The sequence below is a fragment of the Lepidochelys olivacea genome (assembly GCF_965140295.1).
Source record: "Lepidochelys olivacea isolate rLepOli2 genome assembly, chromosome: 6".
Classification (NCBI taxonomy): domain Eukaryota; kingdom Metazoa; phylum Chordata; order Testudines; family Cheloniidae; genus Lepidochelys; species Lepidochelys olivacea.
The window spans coordinates 79,830,424-79,855,127 of record NC_140416.1 but is presented as its reverse complement, the minus strand read 5'-3'; the positions used below and the strand labels follow the sequence as shown (position 1 = coordinate 79,855,127).

General features: G+C 40.3%; 1 protein-coding gene across 6 annotated transcripts in view; it reads right to left on the bottom strand.

Annotated features, from left to right (window-relative positions):
- Nucleotides 1-24,704, bottom strand: part of NUBPL (NUBP iron-sulfur cluster assembly factor, mitochondrial) — a 156,981-nt gene that overhangs the window by 98,399 nt on the left and 33,878 nt on the right. For 3 of the 6 annotated variants that reach the window (XM_084632402.1, XM_084632403.1, XM_084632404.1), the window contains 2 exons: nucleotides 6,804-6,843; nucleotides 6,609-6,699 (listed from right to left, as the gene is read on the bottom strand). In XM_084632402.1, coding sequence (XP_084488528.1) covers nucleotides 6,609-6,699; nucleotides 6,804-6,843 — 131 coding nt within the window. Of the gene's footprint in view, nucleotides 1-6,608; nucleotides 6,725-6,803; nucleotides 6,844-22,440; nucleotides 22,460-24,049; nucleotides 24,116-24,704 lie in introns of those variants that run through there. The other 3 variants (XM_084632406.1, XM_084632407.1, XM_084632405.1) reach the window with 3 other exon arrangements.

The window sequence follows — 24,704 nt, the reverse complement described above, 5'->3', positions numbered from 1 at the left end:
AAAGCCCTGGCTGGGATGATTCAGTTAGGGTTGGTCCTGCTTTGAGCAGGGGGTTGGACTAGATGATCTCCTGAGGTCTCTACCAACCCTAATCTGCTATGATTCTGCTATGATTCATGGATTTATATAGAGGCAATGTGATATTTTCTGTCTTATTATCTATCCCTTTCTTAATTATTCCCAACATTCTGTTAGCTTTTTTGACTGCCACTGCACGCTGAGTGGATGTTTTCAGAGTCCTATACACAATGACTTCAAGATCTCTTCCTTGAGTGATAACAGTCAATTTAGACCCCACCATTTTATATGTATAGAATGCTAAATTGCAGTTTGGCAGTGTTTTGGGAAAGCAGTTCACACCTTTTCATGTCCCTCTTGCCATCAAGCACAGTTCATATAATAAAACTGATATTTTCCTACCCTCTGATCTTTAACATAGTTAGAGGGAGTCTAGCAAGTCAGGCAGTCTTTCTGCTAGACTTCACACACCCATACAACTAATTTAAAATTCTGTACTTTTTGTGTGGCTCAACTTTAGCAACCTACTAAACACCTGACTGTCAGATATTATCTTTTTCACTACCTTTTTTTTTTAAATAAAAACACACACATACACCCAAGCAGGCCATCTTATTTAACACAACTATTTGCATCTCTTGCATTTAATATATATTAGAGATGAACCCAAACAACAGAAGTTGAGATTTGAATTTAAACTTATTTACAGTAACAGATTTCATTTGGCCCTTCTCCTCTTTTCATAATAATGGAATGAAAGGCCTTGGTAACATGGCGATTAGTAACTTTAATGTTGTACAAGTGTGATGGCACTGAAGAATTTTGAAGGGCCTATTATATACATTACTTTTATTGTCCTGGAAAAGGGTAAGAACGAATTTAGCATTTCACCTGACGCTATGACAACATTGAAAGCATGGGATGCTTTAGTAACTAGAATCTGTGATTACTATAGTAAGTTATGACTAACCAAAAATATTGCATGACTACTGTTATGTTAATGGAATGCATTGTAACGGCAATATTTTGATCATCTCTCAACAAAACAATGACTGGTATTTCTTTAAAAACAGACTTGAAATAATGTTATAACAACAGAATGTCAACATGAATAGTAATTTGATATGCAAAGCTCTGTTGCTAACTATACTGGAGTTTGCTTTGCTTTATTTTTCCCCCTACAATAAGAAACCATTGCTATTATAGCTATTACATTTCACAGTTATGTTGACATATGGTTACCTCTCAATATTTTTGTAAAGCACTGTTGCAGGGTTAGGTGCAGGTCGCATACGGCGAGAAGGAGGAAAAAAACTGAAAAGCAGCCAGTTAGGTCCCTCGTTCATGACCCTATCAAATGTCGTAGTACAGCCTAGTGGCCAGTGTCAATAAAGCGGTGCTTCCTCCCAGGGCAGCGGGGCCCAATGGCCAGAGTCAATAAGCGGCCCTTCCACCGGGACAGCGTGGCCTACTGGCTGGAGTCAATAGAGTAGCCCACCCCTGTGGGATTGTGTGGCCTATTGGAAGATCTGCAGGAAGGCTCCTTTCCTCAGGCGGCTCTTTCACCCCTGTAATGTGTGCTGTGCAGAAAGACTAAACGACGGCAGTTGTGACTCTTGACTTGCCCTCTTATGAGATGGCACCCTGTAGAACTGGTCACCATAAGTGGTACAGGGGTTTCAAGCAGCTCACTTTGGTGGGATGTAAGAGAAAGGGGCAGGACCCCAATATTGTCCTTGCTAGAGTTAAGTGTATCCCCTGCTAAATGTTTCGTCGTCAGAATGTACCCTGATTAAAGGAGATTGAAAAGGGGAACGCTGTTTAGACACACCTGAATCTGAGGAGGACTCATTTACTGTGTCAACTGGGGGCGGGAGGGGGAAGGGAAATGGTATTGGTACCAGTGGAAGAGTCAGTAGTGGGAGCCAAAAGGGATCCTGTAATTGTGTAGGTACCGGAAGCTGTTGATAAGAAGCTATTGGATGGTGTCGAGTTTATACTGTTCAGAAATGTGTCTGTGAACCCTCAAAGCATTTATTATGGACTGGAGGCCGTGACAGTACCAGACAGCAAGACATCATTCAAGTTGGTAGCAGAGGGTAAGTAGGCTCCAGCAGAAGAGAGAAGCAGCAGTGGGGAGTGTCTCTTGGTACCCCTCAGTAACAGTGACTCAGGCTCTTCTGGGAGCTGAAAGGGCACACGGCTCAAAAGACTGGAGAGTACCAGGGACTCTGGATAGGAAACACTGGGAGTCAGAATATCTAGTGGTACCAGAGAAAGTACTGAAGTACAACTGGTAAGTCCTTCGTGTGTGATTGCGGCAGGCTACAACAATAATTTAGGCCAAGCTCTGGAGTCCTCGCAGTCACAGAATCTGATGCCAATATAGGCATCACTTTATATAGTTTACCAGATGATTTCTCAGTAAGTGGCATGGTCTTCTTAGCCAGTACTGTGGTCTCAGTACTGGAGAGGACAGGTGCCTCAGCAGCACCCGTAATGAAGCGAGGTCTCCTGAGACCCAGATCAAGGGAATGACTTTTCCTTTCCCTTATTCCATTCTGGGGAAGGGGCCTTCTCTTCTTTGCTTATCGTAGCAGTAGAGATGATAATTGGAGCTCTCCGAGGATCTGATGTACAGAGGCCTGACTTGGATCCCATGAGTCTCAGCAAGTACTCCATTAACAGAAGTCTGAGCCTGTCCTACCCTGAATTTCTTAGATTTGCTCTTAAAACCTGAGCTGACCTTACATTTGGAGGGGATGGGAAACTCCTTGGGAAGCGAAGTGAATGTCCACCAATGCGGGGAAAGATCTACGGGCAGGTCTGGCAGGTTTTGAAGCTTAGGATCATGGGCATAACCTGCACTTGAGGCAACGATTCAAATGTCGAAATTGAGCATTAAAAAAAAAGAAAAGGGGCAGAAACTCTCCTTTTCAAAAGCAGAAATTGTGCTAAACCAAAAGTAAAGAAAGAAAGAAAAAATTCTAAGAAAATACAGAAATTTTAGCAAGAGGTGTAGCAAGCCACGGGCTAGCTAGACGATACCATAATGCTCTGTCTCAAGCTGCAGGCAGTTGATAAAGAACTGGAGTGGTGGCGGGTCCATTTCTCCCTATATGCCCTCATACCAGAGTATGAGCTCTCCGAGGCCCATGAAGGAGAATGTTTAAACAACTTTAGGGGTGGACCTTTTGAAGTCAGGGTCTGGGGTGGCTGAACTGTGGAGTCCCAAGTCCCAAGGACAGGCTCAGAGAAGAGGTCTGCACCTGGGAGTGTGCCTTACAGACACAGAGCTCAAACTAGAAACTAGAAACTGCCCAGACCCAGTTGGCTTGGAAGCACAAGGAATTAGATCCACTTGCAACACACAGGTGACATTACAGAGGGAATAGTAGGCCAGGTTGTAACACAGATCACATTGTTCTTGGTTCTGTTACATACTATGTATGAGACGAGAACCTTGGACAACCTATCTGTGTGTCCCTCATTTACAATGGGTTTAACACTAGTTTCCCTACCTCAAAGGGTTATTGTGAGGCTTGATGTTTGCAAAGAATTTTGGAACGTGAGAGTGTAAGATGCTATACACAGTAAGTGCTAAGTATTATTAGTAACACAATTTACTTTACAAAAAAAAGAATTGTATATCCGTGAACCATAGAGGTTCCAAAAAAATGGGAGAGAGAGACAAAAGGTGGTTAAGTACCATCAATACTGTTGTCCAGATCCATCATCACACAATGAATTTGCACCCTAAACCTTTTGATTCCTCACTGGAATTTCTGAAGCACTGAACAGATGCTGTGGATCAAGTTTATTTGTATATTAAAAAAAGAAATAAGAGCTTGTTAAATGTACTTAATGGTGCAAAGCTATACACTGGAATGCATAAGTAGGTTTTGTACTCAAACTGATAAAGAACAGTATTACCTATTTTTAATGGGAAAACCTATGAACTTTTTCTATTTGATGCCATAAAATGCATTTGCAGTCTCAGAGCCGGCTGACTTAATTATCTCAGAAACTTTACTTAATATTTTATCTCCTTGTCTGAATGTCTGGGAGCTCCTTAAATTCAATATATTATATTATAAACCTTGATTAAGAGAGTAATTTGGATTGTTTATCTGTAGCTGAAGGGGGAGAATGAGCTATTTCTTGAGGACGTGCTTTAAACTACTAAGAGATTAGTGTGAATACAAACAACTAGAAGAATTTTGATCTCCTGCAAAGGATCAAACCTCAGACTAAAAAATAATCCTGTTGAACAACAGTTAATGGCTGGAACTGATCAGTGACAGATTAAGAGAATTCAAGTCCTAGAGGGAGAGATTTAAGAACCCCTAAATATCACTATATAATTTCCAATGTATAATGGAACACTACCATATTTAATAATAATATGGAATGTCCGGTTCCTCTGTAATTTAGGTGCCCCGACCACAGCTCTATCAGCCCTACAATTAAACCGATCTCAAGACTGACTGGTAATCATGTGACTAGGAAATTTCATAACCTCTTAAAGGTATTAAAATAGCACGTGTCAAGGTGGCTAATTGATTAGTAATTTACTAAAAACTACATGTTCACTGGAATCTACTGATGCTTCCTGTGATCTATGAGTTTCTTTTTTCCTGGAGAGGAAGTCAACAATTTCTTTTTATGGAGGATTAATGGAGACTAGTCCACACATGCACACACAAGAAAATTCTTGCCAAAAAACAAAAACCACTAGCAGTTTAAACCTGCCTCATTCAAAAGCAAAATTCCATTCTCAGGAAAATCAGTAATGCCCCCATAGTCAAGGAACTATGTTTCATTCCTAATGAAGGATCTGCTGGAGTGCAACTGCTTCTTTAGTTGCTAGGTAACAACCAACTCATTATATACCATTATCAGCACCCTGGAAAAGGAAACTGGCATCTGCTTCCCATTTGGCGACACCAATGATTGAAATAATAGCAATGGTCTGCCTGCCAAAAATCCTTGGCCTCCCAGAGACTGGTTTGTGAATACAGCAGGTGCTGATTTCAGCATCATCTCTGAAGTTTTAGGTTCTGTAGCTTTTGTGATCTTAACCAACACAGCATGCCAAGGAGATGGAGTTGCCTGTCCCAGCCATTGGCACATTATTAATGCAGAAAAATATCCTCCCCCTAAATTATGGCTTATCTGATTGGTGGGATGTTAACCACAAAGACCTATTGTGAAGCCTGTACCAGAAACAGGGGAAATCAACAGCACTAGGATGGGAACAGGCTGGAAATGAAGTGATTTGGAAGAACTTGCTGAGGTCAAGCAGAACTCTTGCAGTCGCTTAGCTGTATTTTTTTAAATCACTGAAATAGATGTCAACAGTGAGCAATGTGGGCCACTATGCAAAAGCCTAACCATGTAGCCTTAATGCATTTCTTTTAGTTCATTAGTACATCACAGTTCCATTCATATTGAGAAGGGAAAATATGTCTGCCAACAAACAAAAAAGCCACCCATCTTCCGAATGTCAAAACCAGAAAATGAATACATTAACTAATGATAAATTTGCATTACACAGAGACAATGTCTAACGATTTTCATATAGTATACACATGAGCACCCTATCTGGGTGGTAGGTGAATAAACAAACGTGTGAAGAAAGTAGGTCCTAAAGACATGCATGGTTCCTTGTATTCATATTCAAATATCTACATCTGATTTACTCAAATCTGAAAACGCCACCATTTTAAAAAATAGTATAAAACCCACAAAAAGTATCAGAAAAGATATAAACATTGGAGTTGAATACTTTAAGCATGGCCCCTACCACAGCTTTGTCTGAGGAGCATACTGAAATGCAACAAGTTTTACTTTTCCTCTTTCTTAATGCTTAGGTTCAATTCTCTAACCCTCAATAGGGTTGAAAGCCCACCATAGTTAAGTGGAAGATACCGGTTTTAAATTTAATACATAAACTGAATGTATAGGAACCAAAATGAATGGAATACCCAGAGATTTTAATTCTTAACAGAAATAAAGTCTCAGCTCTGAACATCCATTCAAGAAAATTATGAGCAGTGACACTGAAAACGCTGATATCATGAGGCTTAAAGTTAGGCATATGCTTAAATATCTGACTGAAGCAGGGTCATTCTGAACTCTGCTCCTACACTGGACTATTTTCACAAGTGTCCGTTTCCACACTAGTGGTATGCTTATTTTATTTATGCACATTCCTTGTCATTGGTGTATTAATCCTGCAACTTTCAACTGGACATAAAGGAATAGATTTTCTAACAGTTAAGCATGACTCCCACCAAGTTTCAATGGGAGTTAAGTGTCATTTGAGTCTTTGAAATTTCCCCTGAAGTGACTGATATTAAGAAGAAAGTTAATTACTATAAAGCATATTTTCCCTTTTGCAGTACCCAAAAGCCAGTGCAAAACACTAAGTCATGGAAAATGCACATTTGAAACATTGTGAATGTGCAACACACGTTCAAACATTGCACACAAAGGGCATTTCTTTCAACAATTGCTCAGCTTGGAGTTCAGCCTTCAGAGGCGCTTTTTTCCATCAAGCAAAAAAAACATTTTAGGTAACACCTTACCTGCCTCAACAATTTCTCTATAGCTGACATTACCATGAGTCCTCTCCACACAACTGGTGCAGTCTCTTCTACTAAGAAACCCATCGACATACTGAAACAGTAAAGCAAAAATTTATCTTTCAAACAGGATACAAAATAAAATTATCTGAAATACATCTGTAAAGTAGCTTGATTTAAAATAAAACATATGCTCACCATGCAACGCCATAGTTCTTAAGGGGTCTCATTAAGTTTTCTAAAATAGAAACAAAATTATTCGATTTTTTAAAAAACTAAGCAATTACTTTAGATTCATAAATACATACTTCCTCATCTAGTCTTACTGAGGTAGTTTTTCACCCAAATCAGCAGTAGGAGCTGCCTCAGCTCCTCCAATATTCTCTCTGTCTAGCCACATTTTCAAAGTAGCTATCTGCATGATGGTGAGTTCTCAGTCCCATCCCTTTCTTAGAATCTGAGGCCAGGTTTACACTACAAAAATTTTCATCAGTATAACAGCATCGCTCAAAGGTGTGAAAAATTCACACTTCTGAGCGACGTACTTATACCTACCTAACCCCAGGCATAGACAGCGCTATATTGACCGGAGAGCTTGTCCCATTGACATAGCTACCACCTCTTGTGGACATGGATTAACTCTCCCAACAGCTTGGTAGCATCTTCACTAAAGCACTACAGAAGCACAGCTTTTTAAGTGTGGATCTGCCCTCAATCTCTACTAGCTCAGGCTTCAGCCGTCAGATATATCTCTATTAGAGGGCATCAATACCAACTCAATCACGCCTTCTGCGACATCCTATGCAAAAAGAGATCAAGCTTTCTCAAGTGGTCTGCCCAGGATACCATGTGATCAATCGATACCTTACGTATTTCCTTTGTTAGCCTTCTACCAAAACCTGTAGGACTTGTTAATCACAAGCTGTATATGGTGAGTACAGTAGGTCTACCTTATAATGAATAGTTATGATATGAATATAGCCGATGAATGCAACACCCTGGTGTGACCCAGAGGCCCCTTGCCAAAGATTCCTCCCTCTTCTTTGCAAAAAACTCATCTCAGATGACGACAACACCAAACATATCTTACAGAGTATTTATCCACAAGGGATAACATGTAAGGTATCTACAGAAAGCTCATAACTTGTGAAGACTCAATCATTCTGATATGTGCATAAAAGTAATATTGATGAAACAATGTAACTACATTGAAACTATGCTTTACAGACTTGGATGTAAAAGTTAGTCACGGTGGAATAATACATGATGGCCAATTGGAGCAAGAGGAAGTTGTCGCTCCTCCCTGGTTAGTCAGGTATGTAATGCGAGTCTCAAGTGTCTAGCCTTGCTCCATCCCAAAACTAGCACTGGTAAACCATCAGAGACAACTGCAAACAATCAAAACTTCTTGGAAGTAAAAAGGAACATTATTACACACAGGATCTCTCTGTCTATGAAGACACACAAAAGACTGTTTCAGTGTAATACAGAGTGAGGAGAGGAAACACCTTGTGGAAAAGGGGTGGTTTTTATGCAAGTTTGGATCCTGCTTCAGGTGAAGCCAGCCAGTTCTGCAACAGATTAAACTTTGGGAATGGAAACCTACTTTATTAGAAGGAAAAGGTAATTATTAATAAATGTAGGCCCTACCTCCCATTTTATGATTTTATTTTATATTGTAATCATTTGTTTCTACCACTCTCTATTCTTTCTTAAATAAACTTTATCTTGTTTTATTACAACTGCTGTGTGTTATTCAGGAGCAGTGGTTTAAGGTAAAACTGGGGTACACTGCTTCTTTGGGAGCAGAGAATCTGGGATTTCTGTGAATATTAGCGTCAGGGGCTGGACATCACAGGGGAATGCTTCAAAGGTAATTCAGGTACAAGGGTGCATCTCTTGTTAATCTGTAAGGCAAAGACAGGGCTGCCATTGCTCAGAGAAGAGTGCTTGAGTGGCTAACACGCTGGTGGAGTTAGAAAGCTAACACCCAACCAATATGTGCAAGGCTACCTCTCACTAGAGGCAGGGGGGTAACAAGATAGAATCATAGAATATCAGGGTTGGAAGGGACCTCAGGAGGTCATCTAGTCCAACCTCCTGCTCAAAGCAGGACGAATCCCCAATTTTTGCCCCAGATCCCTAAATGGCCCCCTCAAGGATTGAACTCACAACCCTGGGTTTAGCAGGCCAATGCTCAAACCACTGAGCTGTCCCTCCCCATACTCCTGTGTACCCTGAGAACCATCACACGTAGCCAATCTCTTTTGAGGAAGCATAGCATGTAGCTGAAATAGATAGACTTTTGCCATCACAGGAGTTTGATTTTGTGGAAAAATAGTTAAACAAGTGACTGGAAAGCATATATATGCTCCTGATGGCAATCCCTGCTACTACTATCTTGAAAAGACTATTTCACAATGTTAATCTTCCCAGCCTTTGCATTTCAACTTAAAACAACACCAACAATATTCTTTACAGGGATAATCACTTGTTGTATGTATGACTACACTAAAAATATTAGAAAGTTTGCAAAGTCAAACACTCAGAAGTCAGGAATACCAGAATTAAGGTTGCCTATGCAATCTAGATTTGGTCCCTTTGTGTGCATGCATTACGATAGAGTCTTTAATTACATGATCATACACCATTTGTTCCTCGGGATGCTTCATCATTCAGTGCACAGGATGGACCATGCTCAGTGAATGAGTAGTTATGAGTAGTTATCCTCATCATTCAGTGTGTGGCCCCAGAGCTTATTTAACATATACTGTCCAAGCCCTGCAAGGAATACAAAATTATTAATCTCTCCATGGGCTTTTCTATGACTTTCATCATTGTAGCTTGTGAGTGCTTCACAAACATTAATAAATTTATGTTCACAACATCCCTGTGAGATGAAGTGGTCTTATTATATCTATTTTACTGACAGGCATCTGAGACAAAGATTAAGGCCAAAATTGTTAGAAATGTCCACTATCTGGGACTCCCAAGTTGACATGCCAAGAGTAGTTTTGAGCACAATTAGCATTTTTAATAACATTATATGTTTAAAAACAAAACCCCCTCCAGACAACTTCAGTTGCAGTTGTTAACACTTATGCAAAATTTGGCTCCAGCCATCTCAAGTGGGCACACTTAAAATAAGGAACACTCAGTTAGTTGCCACTTGTGAAAATTCTGATGTAATTGACTTGCCCAACATTACACAGGAACTCTGTGATAGCGGCCTGGGTAGAATCCAGTTCTCCAGGGCAGCATCCAACTGCCTTAATCACAAAACCATCCTGTCTCATTCACTATACACTTTCCAACTTCTACACCAAATGAGGCAAGGTCCTACAGAGAACACGCTCATCCCCAGTCCATGTCCCTGTGCCCAAGTGTTCACCTCCCCTCCCCCCTTAGCTCCTTACCCCTTTGCATTTGAGCCAGGCGCCTTGCTCCTTCTCTATGCTGTCTGGGCACCAGCAGGGGAAGAATGGAGAGCACAAGTCTCCCTGCTCTCAGTGCTGGTGCCTGGAACCACAGCAGCCCTCCAGCTTCCAAGAGGAGCAATTACAGAAGTCCTGATCAGCCTGAGCATGCACCATGTTCATTCACTCTGAGCATGTGCAAACTGAGATTTTTCAGAGGTTTACAACTTGGCCAAAGTTGGGCAGATTTTCATGGGAGCAACAAAAAGCAAAACCCCCTATATTGAATTTCAAGTCACTGCTCCAAAGAATGAGGTGTTAAGGCTTTTCAGTGTAAAAGATTCTTACTATTGTTAATAGGGGAAAACAATGCATCCTCATTTTTAGATACCACTAAACCATAAACTGTAAACATAACCTTGTTTTTAAAAATACCTAAGTCATTTTAGTTGAAACTTTCCCAAAAAATTCAGCCTGAAGCAGACACCTTGCGCGAAAAATTTCAGCCTAAACAGTTAAAGTTTGGCAATGCTACAGGCAACTGAAAACAAGGTCTTATAATGGAAAATGTTAGACAATCTTGACTATAGGTGGATCTACCAGCTCCACCTGTGCCACACACATTTGTGTGACTACAAAAATACTCACCATGTACAGTAGGTATTTTATTGACCTACCAATGATTTAGCTCATTAAACATGGCTGGTCTCATTGTTCAGAAGATAGAGAATACCTTGACTAACTTCATGTAGAGTAGTTTTAACTCACCATGTGTGATTACATACATGAATACTCCTGTTGACAATGAGTATTTGTGCAAGTAACAGCCCACCAGTGAGAATAAGGAACTCACAATCTGTTTATCTAATTCCAGGAGAGCACCTGATAAAAGCACCTTAACTGATACAGCAAACACAAGAAAGGAGGACTGTTTTTCCTATAAAGAGGTCTAGATACCAAAAAAAATACGGTAATTTTATATTGGCTATACCAACTGACAAGTTTTTTCCAAATCCATTTGAGCAATAAGCAAGCCCTGGTCTTGAAATCAAGTCCATAATCACCTTGCTCCACTGGCTTCAAAAGGCATTCCATGCAAGCATACAGGTCTGCCTACTGAGGTCCCATGATGGTATCAGAGCCGTACTTTGATGTGTGTTTATCTCTTGTGCTCTATCGCATGAATTTGTGTGGCCCTCATTACTGTAGTATTTGAGCATTTCACAATCTTTAATATATTTATCTTCACAAGACTCTTGTGAAGTAGGGTAGTACTATTATCCCCATGTTATAGATGGGGAACCAAGCCACACACACAGAGAGACTATGTGACTTATCCAAGATCACACAGGAAGTCTGTGGTGAAGTAGACTTGAGCCATTCTTCTTCTCATCCTTTCACTCATAACAAAGTACTTCAAAACTGGTTGATTATAAACAAAACATCTCAGAAATGTGGGTCAGTTTTGTTGCTTTACTAAAGCTATTTAATATTTTCCTTTGGTGAGGAGAAAAAGTCTGGGCATAAAGTAAAAATAAACTACTGTAAGAAATGCAGCACCAATGGTTACATTTCTCAATGTATTTTCCCTCAAGTCTCTAAACAATATTTTTAATGCTTAAAACTAGCTAGTTTATACATGAGATCCTGTAGTAACTATAGATTTAACAGTGTATTTATGACTAAAAGTACTAATTCCTCTACCACAACATTTTATTTAAATAAAAATCATGCAGTAACCTCTCTACATGCATTTAAGAAAAATTATAGCAAGCTAGTATTTGTTCAAAGTTTATACTGAAGCTTAGGAATCCACTGCACTGTGAACAAAAGCTTTCTGTGGAGTTCTTCATTAGCTGAGTTTATCATAATATAGGTCATTATTTCCCACCTCCTCACATCTCCAGGATGTCTCATCACTTAAAACACAAAAAAGACTCTTACTACAAGACAAACTGTGTCATTGCCACAATGCCAGTGAAGGAGTGAATGACATATTGCAGCATATACGCTGTATTCTGTAACATAAAAGCAATACTGACTATATGAGTCATCCATTTAGTTAATATACTATCTGTACATGCTATTTGGAGCAGATTTTAAGCCTTCTCCATTTGTAAAATCTTGAATAATTTTGCATCACATGATTTTTAAAATGTCTGATTTGGTACTGCAGTGACTGTAAATTCTTCCCCCACCACCTTAATTAGGATTCCAGTTTCTGCAACACTGTATATTACTCACAGTAAACAGCAATTCTCGGATGTCATCTGTCTGAAAGAATGAGAAAAAACATACTTGCTGCTTTCCTGGATCCAAAAAGGAATTTCCAGTTACATTCCAAGACTGACAGCCTATCATGGTTTACCACAGAGGATTTTGGGCCAAGTCAAGGATCTGAAAGCTCCAAACTATAGGAGACTAAACAGAAAGAACTACAAAAAGGACTGAAGAAAACAGACATGAGGCTGTGGAAGTTAAAGGGAGATTTGACATCTCGGGACATAACTAAAAGAAAAGAGTTTTGACAAGAGGGAGAAAAGTAAAAAAATCAGGAGACAGAAAAGAATACAGATTTGTAAAGCCATTCAAAGGGAAAAAGAATAAAAGGGGAAATATGATAGGCTTCAACACCATATCTGTTCAAGGCTCGACCCCATAAAGTACCTGAAAGGCCCAGTTTCAAGCCACAATAGCGTTTGTCTCCTTGGCTTTTATACTTTGTAGGAAAAATAAAAAGAAATACCCCAAGGCCAGCGATTCTCAATCTGAGGGCGGCGCCAAAATCTTCAGGGGAAGCGCACCTGTCTTTCTGGCCTGCTACCTGCACATTCTACTTGATGCTAGAGAGTGCGGCTCTCTGAACGTGGCCCACTAGTCTCTACGGCAACATGCACACAGTCATGCTGTCTAGTAGGGAAAAGATACAACATATAGTGACTGAACAGAACAGAACTGAAGGTGAGAGGAGAACAGAAGATATGGAGCAAATAACAGAAAGCAAAATCATAAACAAAGGAAAACATGAGATTACAATTAAAAAAAACACACACACACAAAAAGAAAAGGGCAAGAGGGAAAGTGGCAAGGTGGGCTGCAACAAGAGTTCCAGGGCATGGCAGAGGAGGACACAGGAGGCACCAATCAACTGCAGAGGTGAGGAGTGCTGCACCCAAAGAGGGGTTAATCATCCAGTTACAAATTTTAAAAATCCAACCATTACTTTAGTTGCTTATGCCAGAAGGCCAAAATAGTCTAATTGAGACTTCAGGTTTGGTTTCACACTATATTATCAATGTAAATGTAGTACTACCTCAAAGGTACTGCAATTGGTATTTTCAGTTTTCTCACGAACAGTCTGGCTTGGACTAGGACTACAGAAGGAACTGAAGCACTGCCATTATATCCTGCATTAATAGCGTTATTTAACCATCAAGATACCCCTGTATATACTCTAATATAATGAAAAAAAACCCCAATGAAACATAAAATAACGTTATCCAACAATAATGTTCTCGAAGTGCAGTTCTCTCAGAAATGACTGTAGAAATAGGGACCTCCCTATTCAACAGATCTGCTCCTTGTATTTAGTCATATCGGTGCAAATACTCTCCAGCAACCACACACCACACAAAAAAACCCCATGAACCCAGGAACCTAACCTTGCAACAAAGCCCGATGCCAACTCTGTCCATTTATTTATTCAAGGGACACCATTATAGGACCTAATCACATTAGCCACGCCAACAGCGGCTCGTTCACCTGCATGTCTACCCATGTGCTATATGCCATCATGTGCCAGCAATGCCCCTCTGCCATGTACTTTGCCCAAACCGGACAGTCTCTACATAAAAGAATATATGTACACAAATCTGACATCAGGAATCATAACATTCAAAAACCAGTAGGAGAACACTTCAACCACTCTGGCTACTCAGTAACAGATTTAAAGGTAGCAATTTTGCAACAGAAAAACTTCAAAAACAGACTCCAATGAGAAACTGCTGAGCTTGAATTAATATGCGAACTAGATACCATTAACTTGGGTTTGAATAGAGACTGGGAGTGGCTGGGTCATTACACATATTGAATCTATTTCCCTATGTTAAGTATCCTCACACCTTCTTGCCAACTGTCTAAATGGGCCATCACTACAAAAGTTTTTTTCTCCTGCTGATAATAGCTCATCTTAATAAATTAGCCTCTTACTCCACCTTTTCATATTCTCTGTATATATATTCTTCTTACTATATGTTCCATTCTATGCATCCGTTGAAGCGGGCTGTAGCCCACAAAAGCTTATGCTCAAATAAATTTGTTAGTCTCTAAGGTGCCACAAGTACTCCTGTTCTTTTTGTGGATATAGACTAACACGGCTGCTACTCTGAAATCTATTACTCATGAAGCTCAGTGAACAGGAAAGAACTCATACAATGCCATTTTTTAGGGAACATAAACATTCCTTTTCATAACTATGAAACTGTTAGCTCTCTACGAACACAAACATTTTTCATTTCAAATCATGCTTTAAATAGCAATTCTCATCCATATTGTGTGCTGTCACTGTTAAATCCAATCCTTTTTTTTTCCTTCCCTTTCTAAGGGGAGCAGCAAATTTGAGTGCGCCTTACATGGGCTTCTTATGTTTCTTCAAGCATTTGAGTAAGACTATATATGAGGCATTGCTCAGCTTTAGCTTCCTAATGGTAAAGTAGTATATAATCCCCAAATGAAGTCTAAAGAAGTTATGAAATGCTAATTTTCTGAAATAATTAGGCTCATTTTTGACATTATGATTTTTTCCCCAATTATAAAACACTCACCGACCATCAACTCAAATCACCAAAAACACAGAAAAGCTTAAAAAGAAATTTACAAACCCTCCACAGCCCTTCCACTTTATAACACAGCTCTTTTTTTCCCCCAATCAATTCCTATTACATTCATTTTCTGGGTGTAAAAAGCAATTAATTCAGAATGCATCAACTCAATTTTAAAGAGTTAAAAAAAGCAAAAACACAGCTGCTTGTTGTAAGATTATGATTCAAAGGTAAGTCTGGCATAAGTAGGAAAAATATGCTGATTTTGATCGTGTATTAGTCAACTACATTTCAAAGTAGTTGAAATGTATGGTTTTGTACTAAAAGCACAAGATGGGTGAGTTCTCTGAAGCCAGTACCTTCCGTCAAAAGTGCCTTCCCCCCAATCATCAAAATGATGCACAAAATAGCCTTGAGGTCTTTGTGGATCCAAAGCCTTTTTCTACCTGTAGCTGGTCAGAAGACAGAGCGTTATTCCATTAAACTGATTTGGCTACAGTGAACCACAAATTAGTGACCACCATGATTGATTATTGAATTCATTGTATCTAAGAGGAATGAAGCTGACAACTCTGAAAAACTTCCACTTGATTCAAGATGCAGCATCCCACCTACTCAGCAGCAGATCTCTCTGCATAGCTCTATGAGCAGCACACAACCAAATTCACGGTTTTTGTCCAAATATTCAAAAGCCATTTACTGGATTAGCCCATGCTACCTGAAGAACTGACTACCTCCCTCTACACAACTATAGCTGCCCCAGTCAGCTAGTGCACTAGAAAGGTCAACAACAACAATGAGAATTATGAGGGCAGTGGACAGCGCTTACCTACAACTGAACTGCAATTCTGAAATTAACTTCTATAAAAACATCAGACATCCATCTTCAGAACAAAATGCAAAGCTCACTTATTTAAGTTAGCTCTCTCAGAGCAAATAAATTCATTAATACACAAAGATAAAACTGATAGAAGAAAAGGAAACTGGAGATAAAGGTCCTGTTAAAAATGTATTTTAACAGTTGTAATACCCCGAAATACCTTGGTGATGAGCATGGTATGAAAATGAAGGTAGGTAAACTGAGCTGTATTTCCAAATCTACCAAAAATTATTTTTTTAGATTTATTGAATGCCTTAGTTCTTTTTGTGCCACTTTCAGCAAGTCAAGTCTTTGTAGCCCAGATTCTCCAATTGTAAAATGGACCTACTACATGCTTCACAAGGATGCTGTGAGGCTTAGAAAACACTATCAGCCTAAAAAAAATATTTTAGACAGGTGTCATTTTTACTTCTTTATTGTTACTTTTAACACCTATAAGCATTAAAGAACACCCACATTTTCTCTATTTTCCTATTTGTTTATGTACTCAATAACACTTGAGATCTCTTAAATTTCACCGTTTCTCCTGGAATCAGTAAATTTTACTGTATGTGGGACGGTTTCATAAAAGAACAAGGGCAAGAAAATGTTAAAAATAGGAAAGTGTGATTGTAAGATGACAAAAATTAGCAGAAAGATTCAGGAATACATGTATATTTAAAACTACTTTAAAATTAATTTTTAAATTGGCTAGATTTTAAGTTGTCTATGACGTTTTAATAGCTCTATTCTACTGAGAAAAGTGACTTTAAAAATGGCATTCTGGGTTTCCATATTTTTTGCCTGTCAATTTATTCTAGATCAAATATATTCAGCTTGCAGACAGACACACAAGTACACATACAAACACATTTATGACTGCCATTCTTAAAAACTCTACCTGAAAGCTCAGAGCTAATCTGGTTTCTTCCTTTATTATGGTGGATGATGCATAAGAAAAGTTATGCAAACTAACTTATTCTCCAATTTGCCCTTGTGCAACCTAATTGTTTTCGGTGAGGTTGTACAGATGTAATGTATTGGTCCTTATGATAAATGAGATGGGGAACAGCTCCTTCTTGTGGGCACTCAGCCAGCCAGTTAGCTCTAGAATCCCTCTTGGTAGTTGTTCACCACTTGCTTTACCTGTAAAGGGTTAACAAGCCCACAGGTAAAAGGAAAGGAGTGGGTACCTGACCAAAAGAGCCAATAGGAGGGCTAGAACTTTTTAAAATGGGGAGGGGGTGGGGGGAGGAAAGAACTTCCCTTTGTCTGTGTGTTGTGGTTCTCTGGGGAAGAAGGGAACAGGACAGCAGTTATTCTGTGAAGCTTTAAGCCAGGTATGAAAAACCATCAAATCATACCTAGAGATTGCTTATCTGAAATCCAGATATGTAAGTAAATTAGGGAATGTCTAGGAAGATGCGATTAGGTTTGTTTCTGTTTATTTCTTATTGGCTTGTGAACTCCTCTGTGCTAACCCCAAATGTTTTTGTTTTGCTTGTAACCTTTAAGCTGGATCGCAAGAAGGTTATTCTTGATGTTTTAATTTTTGTAAGTGGGTTTTTTAAAATCTAACAAAAGCCTAAGTTTTAGATGTATTTTCTTTCTTTTTGTTTTTAATAAAATTTACCTTTTTTAAGAACAGGATTGGATTTTGGTGTCCTAAGAAGTTTGTGCATATGTTGTTTAATTAGCTGGGGGCAACAGTTAATTTCCTTTGTTTTCCTTCTCAGCTCTTCCCCGGAGGGGAGGTGTGTGTGAAAGGGCTTGAGGGTACCGTACAGGAAGGAATTCCCAAGTGAGCCTTCCTGGGTTCCAAGGGGTTTTGCATTTGGCAGCATCTACCCACCCAAGGTCAGAGAGAAGCTGTGAGCTTCGTAGTTTAATACCAGTTTGGAGTGGCCAATATTAATTTTTAGAATCCATGTGGGCCCCCACCTTCTGCACTCAACGTGCCAGAGTGGAGAAATCAGCCTTGACAGCGCTATAAGTGAAATTTACTAAGTAATTCTAGGTAGTGACATACTGGCTCAAACTAGTTGTTCACCAAGTCCAAGATTCTGTTTTTGATGATAGTGGCAAATTCCAGATGCTGCTGAAGAGGGTGTTAGATCCCTTTAAGAGTTAATTATCGACTAATGTACCTAAATCCCTCCCCCCCAGAGTTAGTGACTAATGGTTTATATTCTTTTTTAATTCCTATCCAGTGTAATTTAATATTAGACATTAAGATGGATAATGAGTGTAACTTTTTAATATTTTCTGTGCTCTTGGACACCATGGGTATTGTGGTAATGAGTTCCACAAGCTAATTATATTTAACTGAGTCAACTGTAAATCTGTTCCTATTCAGATTTGTTTGAATGGCACCTTGTTCTTGTACTGTGAGAAAGTGTAAGAAGTCTCTTTTCCCTTCTCTGTACCATTATTTTAGTCTCCTGATGATACACAAGAAGGAACAAAATGTAGGTTCATCTCTCATAACTGCTGTCACTACACAGCTAACACCAAGACTAGATTAAGGCAATCCAGGGCCCGAGCATACCTCACATGCCCCTCACTCCCAATAATCCCATCCTTATGCTGTGGATTGGCATCATGGATCCTGTCCCTGCTGGCAGTGGCAGAAGCCACCTGTGCAAGAGCCATCTTCTGGGCAGACTAGGGGCTCCCCGTCTCTGGACCCCTGCTCCTTGTCTTCAAGCAGGCTGAGTGTCCTGGAGGAGTAAGGACTTAGGTGGGTGGGGCCTAAGCAAAGGATTCTGCTGGGGGCTACCAAGGTTGCAGGACAGGTGTTGACACATCCCATCACTGTCTGCACCCTGGAATATGGCACTTAAATAGTAACACACAGTTCTATGCCAGGATGGTGTTAGTGGGACCTGCAGATTTGGGGTTTCCATACTTAACGACTGACTAAGATGAATAGACAAGTTCATCCCTTGGATCTACGATTTCAGGCAATCCGCAAGTCAGGAAAAATTCACCATGACAGTTAAACTTGAAAACATGATCAGAGGGTATCTTTGCAACCACAAGGGCTAGAAATAAGTTTAGTTTCTTGCATTTTTTTTTTAAATTACAGATGAGATTCTGACACCTTGTGACTTCAGGAGCTCAGGTCAGATGGGTAGGCATATAGTACCTATGCTTTAATACAGCTCTGGTTAACAGAAGTGGTTTAAAATACAACCATCACGACACACTTATTTTTGTTACAGAAGTAAACACAGAAAGAACAGGACTTATTGATTAACATGTTGCTATTTTTACACTGTCTCTTTTCAGAGTAGAGCCAAACTAACGCATTCATGTATGCAAAGATTTCAAGATATTCAGTCAGAAGCTGTTGAAAACATACAAAGTATTAATAAAAGCACAAAACTGCAGATTAATTTTAACAATCTGCCAACAGTTTATCTTGCTTTGATATCAAAACCCAATCACCTTATATACTGTCCAAGATTTAGTTACAAACATGATTTAGTTACAAATCTGAAAATATTACATTTTAGTCTCTTGTACTAACTGAAGGAAAAACCCTGCTTTAAATCTCAAGAGGTGCTGGATAATACTGATTGCTTCTCAATTACGCTACAATCATTTCATTAAGCTTTTCAGCTTTCTACTTCATGTAGTCAGCAGCATCAAGAACAAGAGCTTCCAAATCAGCAGCAGCAGGTGGGAACTGTGAAGCCAAGTCTCAACCAAGCACAGACAGCACCGCAGCAAAGGCTAATCTTGCAACTGGCTATAGAATTTGATATATAATTTAAAGGGACACTGCCAAATAGATTTTTTTTTTTTACATTGACTAATTTTTTTTTATTTTTTATTTTTTTAATTCTGGTAGCACCCTTTTATTAAAATATCCGGAATTTTTTAAAATTCCTATTTTAATTGAATGTTAATTTTTCTACTCCGGGGATGTTTTTAAAAGGGTTTGAGGACTAAACTGACCAAGAAGTTCAACCCCACCCACCTTCAACCCCCACTATCTCTGCCTGCACACATTCACCTGTTACCCCTTTCAGTTTTAGCTTTGCTACTGCCACTGCCTGACATACTTCCCTTTGTAAATCCTAAAATAGTCCAAGAAGTTGCAGTCCCACAAGAGCCGTGCATGACAGTAATGCGGCAAAGGAATGCCTCTATACATGAAGTGCTGCCAAATGCACATACTAAACTAACAGAGAAAAATAATTTCCTCCAATCTTTCTCTTTCAGTAACCTTAAAGGTCACTCATAACGTCAGCTGAGTACGAAATGTTCAGATACACGTGTGATTTTTCAAGTTGACCATATTCCTTTAACAACCACAATGTTCCTATCAGAAAAATACAGTACACAGTACTTTACCTAAAATGTTATGCATCTAAACATAATCAGAACTTTAGTTTCACACAATATACTACAATAGCTAGAAAAATCAGATGATATGAAAAATGTGCACTTGCATAAAAATGTTCAACTGTTGAGCAAGCACAGATTTATCTAAAAGAAATGCCAGCAATTTAAAAGGTTAACACTCAATTATTATCCTGCATTAAACAGTATCAGAGTAAAACAATTTTAAAAAACTGAACAAGCAGGTAAACATTTTGCAACCACTATAAAAATCTATCTTCACTCAAGAATTAGAATAGCTATTTCAGACTAAGAAATTTGTAATTATGGTTGTTTGAAGAAAGCAACAAGGATATTCGTCTCACTTGCTCAGAGGCCAGCCCACCTCACCCTTCCTAGATCACTCTCCCCTTCCCAGAGCCTTATTTTGAGAGCTAAAAATATCAAACATTTGACTGAAGATTCTGTTATTTGTAATGGAGGTGAAATTAGGTCAGCTTGAAAGAACTCCAGTCTACTTATTCCTAAAGGTTGTATCTTGTAAAAATCAAAACTTCAGTTAAACAAAATTAAGTCAAGTCATTCCAAAAACAGCCTTCAATGTGAAACAGAAGTAATAATATCTATCTACCGAAGTCTGCAGATAGCTTGTAACAACAAGAAAAGGAGTACTTGTGGCACCTTAGAGACTAACCAATTTATTTGAGCATGAGCTTTCGTGAGCTGATGACGTGAGCTGTAGCTCACGAAAGCTCATGCTCAAATAAATTGGTTAGTCTCTAAGGTGCCAAAAGTACTCCTTTTCTTTTTGCAAATACAGACTAACACGGCTGGTACTCAAACTTTTAACAGTTTCAAGACAGGTTTCAGAGTAGCAGCCGTGTCAGTCTGTATTCACAAAAAGAAAAGGAGTACTTGTGGCACCTTAGAGGCTAACCAATTTATTTGAGCATAAGCTTTCATGAGCTAAAGCTCACTTCATCGGATGCATTCAGTGGAAAATACAGTGGGGAGATTTAAATACATAGAGAACATGAAACAATGGATGTTACCGTACACACTGTAACAAGAGTGATCAGGTAAGGTGAGCTATTACCAGCAGGAGAGCGGGGAGGGGGGAGAGGGGAGGAGAGGAACCTTTTGTAGTGATAATCAAGGTGGGCCATTTCCAGCAGTTGACAAGAGCGTCTGAGACAGTTGTGAACTTCCCCCATTTAAGGAAGTATTTATTCTGAAACCTAATGAAGACAATTAAATATCAAAATTGTTTAGTATGTCATTTCTGATTAAAATATGAAAAAAAGGATGATTCAATTAAACAAACTGGGACAATCTACTACGAGCAACCTCATATTTTTGGTTTCGTCATTAGACAGAGTTTGGGTTGGGAATGGAGATTGGGAAAGTATCACTATTTTTTATTTCCTAATGTGATTTCTGATTTACATCTTTTAAAGATATATTCTGATTCTTGTTCTATTATGTCCTGGCCAATAAATCTAAACACACTATTATCAAGCTACAGTCACACTAAATAGATTTTTGTGTTAAACCAAATCAGTAGTAATACGGTTAATAGCAGCAAAAATGAACTGTAGTCATTAAGTTTCAGAATTAACATATTACTGTGACAGCACACATCTCTTTAGAGCTTTCAGGTAAAATTCTCTCCTGGTGTCAACTGGTGCAGCTCCTACCTGGCCCATTATTTCAGCCCATCTACAGACCTCGGTTTGTGTCAGTTCACGTCAATAAGGTTTTCAGTCTACCATAAGTTAATTTTCTTGGCAGCTAGAGGGGTTAACAGTTTCTTTTTAAAGTGACATCTTACATTAAGGAAATAAATGGAAATTCACGTAAAGAGCCTAAAACTGTACAGTGTGGAATTTTCACAGCACAAATTTGTAGTTACACTAATTGTGGCTGATGCCTGGTTTAGGTCTTTACCAAGTTTGGGGAGGTCGATGCTTTTTGACATGCACCAGATTCTCAGTAGTCTTCCTTTATTGGTGACCCTTGTGAAGAACTGAGCCAGCCAAAAGCAGGAGCATGCTTTTTTTTTTTTTTTTTGCCTCAGTCTTCACAGACAAGGTCAGCTCCCAGACTGCTGCACTGGGCAGCACAGTATGGGGAGGAGGTGACCAGCCCTCTGTGGTGAAAGAGCAGGATAAGGACTATTTAGAAAAGCTGGACGTGCACAACTCCATGCAGCCAGATCGAATGCATCAGAGGGTGCTGAGGGAGTTGGCTGATGTGATTGCAGAGCCATTGGCCATTATCTTCGAGAACTCATGGCAATCAGGGGAGGTGCCGGACAATTGGAAAAAGGCAAATATAGTGCCCATCTTTCAAAAAGGGAAGAAGGAGAATCCGCGGAACTACAGCCTCACCTCAGTCTCTGGAAAAATCATGGAGCAGGTCCTCAAGGAATCCATTTTGAAGCACTTGGAGGAGAGGAAGGTGATCAGGAACAGTCAACATAGATTCACCAAGGGCAAGTCAGACCTGACCAACCTGATTGCCTTCTATGAGTAGATAATTGGTTCTGCGGATATGGGGAAAGTGGTGGACATGATATACCTTGACTTTAGCAAAGCTTTTGAATACTCCCACAGTATTCTTGCCAGCAAGTTAAAGTAGTATGGAACGGATGAATGGACTATATGGTGGATAGAAATCTGGCTAGATCGTTGGGCTCAATGGGTAGTGATCAACGGCTCCATGTCTAGTTGGCAGCCGGTATCAAGCGGAGTGCCCAAAGGGTTGGTCCTGGGGCTGGTTTTGTTCAACATCTTCATTAACGATCTGAATGATGGGATGGATTGCACTCTGAGCAAGTCTGCATGACGCTAAGTTGTGGGAAGAGGTAGATACACTGGAGGGTAGGAAGAGAGTCCAGAGTGACCTAGACAAATAGGAGGATACTTTTAGCGTGTCAATGGGCCAGGTTGGAGCTGCACCAGAGTCCTGCACTTGGGATGGAATAATCCCAGGCACTGCTACAGGCTGGGGACCGACTGGCTAAGCGGCAGTTCTGCAGAAAAGGATCTGAGGATTATAGAGGACAAGAAGTTGGATATTAGTAAACAGTGTGCCCTTTTTTCCAAGAAGGCTAATGGCATATTGGGCTGCATTAATAGGGGCTCTGCCAGCAGATTGAGAGAAGTGATTATTGCCCTCTATTTGGCACTGGTGAGGCCGCAACTGCAGTATTACGTCCAGTTTTGGGCCCCCCACGACAAGAAAGGATGTGGACAAACTGGAGATAGTCCACTGGAGGGCAACGAAAATGATTAGGGGGCTGGGGCACATGACTTATGAGGAGAGGCTGAGGGAACTGAGCTTGTTTACTCTGCAGAAGAGAAGAGTGAGGGGAGATTTGATAGCAGCCTTCAACTACCTGAAGGGGGGTTCCAAAGAGGATTGAGCTTGGCTGTTCTCAGTGGTGGCAGATGACAGAACAAGGAGCAATGGTCTCAAGTTGCAGTGGGGGAGGTCTAGGTTGGATATTAGGAAACACTATTTCACTAGGAGGGTGGTGAAGCACTGAAATGTGTTACCTAGGGAGGTGGTGGAATCTCCATCCTTAGAGGATTTTAAGGCCTGGCTTGACAAAGCCCTGGCTGGGATGATTTAGTTGGTGATTGGTCCTGCTTTGAGCAGGGGGTTGGACTAGATGACCTCCTGTGGTCTACTTCCAACCCATATCTTCTATGCATGTGGGCCACGGCTAAGGAGTAACTTGTTTACAGTCTATATAACAAGGGTGGCCAAACCATGGCTCACAAGCTGCATGTGGCTATTTTACAGTTGAAGTGGGGCTCATGGAGCTCCTCTCCTCTCCCCCCTCCCCTCCACCATTTTCCACTTACCAGCCTGAGGGGAAAGAAGCTCAAGGCTTCAACTCTGCAGGGGCTTCTGCCAGAGACAACTGATATCTGCTGAGTGGGGGGGGGGGCACAATTTAAAGGTTCACACCCAGCCCTGCCCCCCCCTTACCTTCAACGGCCTCTCCCTGCAGCTCCCAAGTGTTACTCCATGTGGAGAGGCAGTGGCAAACAGCTGGGACCTGCAGGGAGGGACCAAAGCTTTAGCTCCACAGAAAAAGGCAGCAGCAAAAGCAGTTGCTCTCCCTGCAGCTCTTAACTGTTTGCTGCTGCCTCTCCCCACAGCCACAGGTCCCAGATTGCTGGCTCCAGCAGCTGCCATGGAAGGGGCCCTGCTGCACCATGTAACCAATCAGGGCCAGCAAGCCCTGTCAAAGACCCCCACCCCATGTATTGCCTCTGGCTTCTGCCCAGCAGGGAACGGGGGTCTCGGGGCTCCAGTCCCATGGGGTGCACCTGCCAGGGCTCAGGGCTTCAGCAGGAGCGGGGCTGAAGCCCCAAGCCCTGGCAGGTGCGCCCCAGTTCTCAAACTTTTCAAGATTGTCGTATGCGGCTCAGAAGGTCAGTCAGTTTGGACATCGCTGGTCTATAAGTATCTACGTGGGGAAACAAATATTTAATAATGGGCTCTTCGATCTAGCAGGAAAAGGTACAACACAATCCAATAGCTGGAAGTTTAAGCTAGTAAAATTCAGACCAGAAATAAGGTGCAAAATTTTAACCGCGAGAATAATTAATCATTGGAACAACTTCCCAAAGGTTGTGGT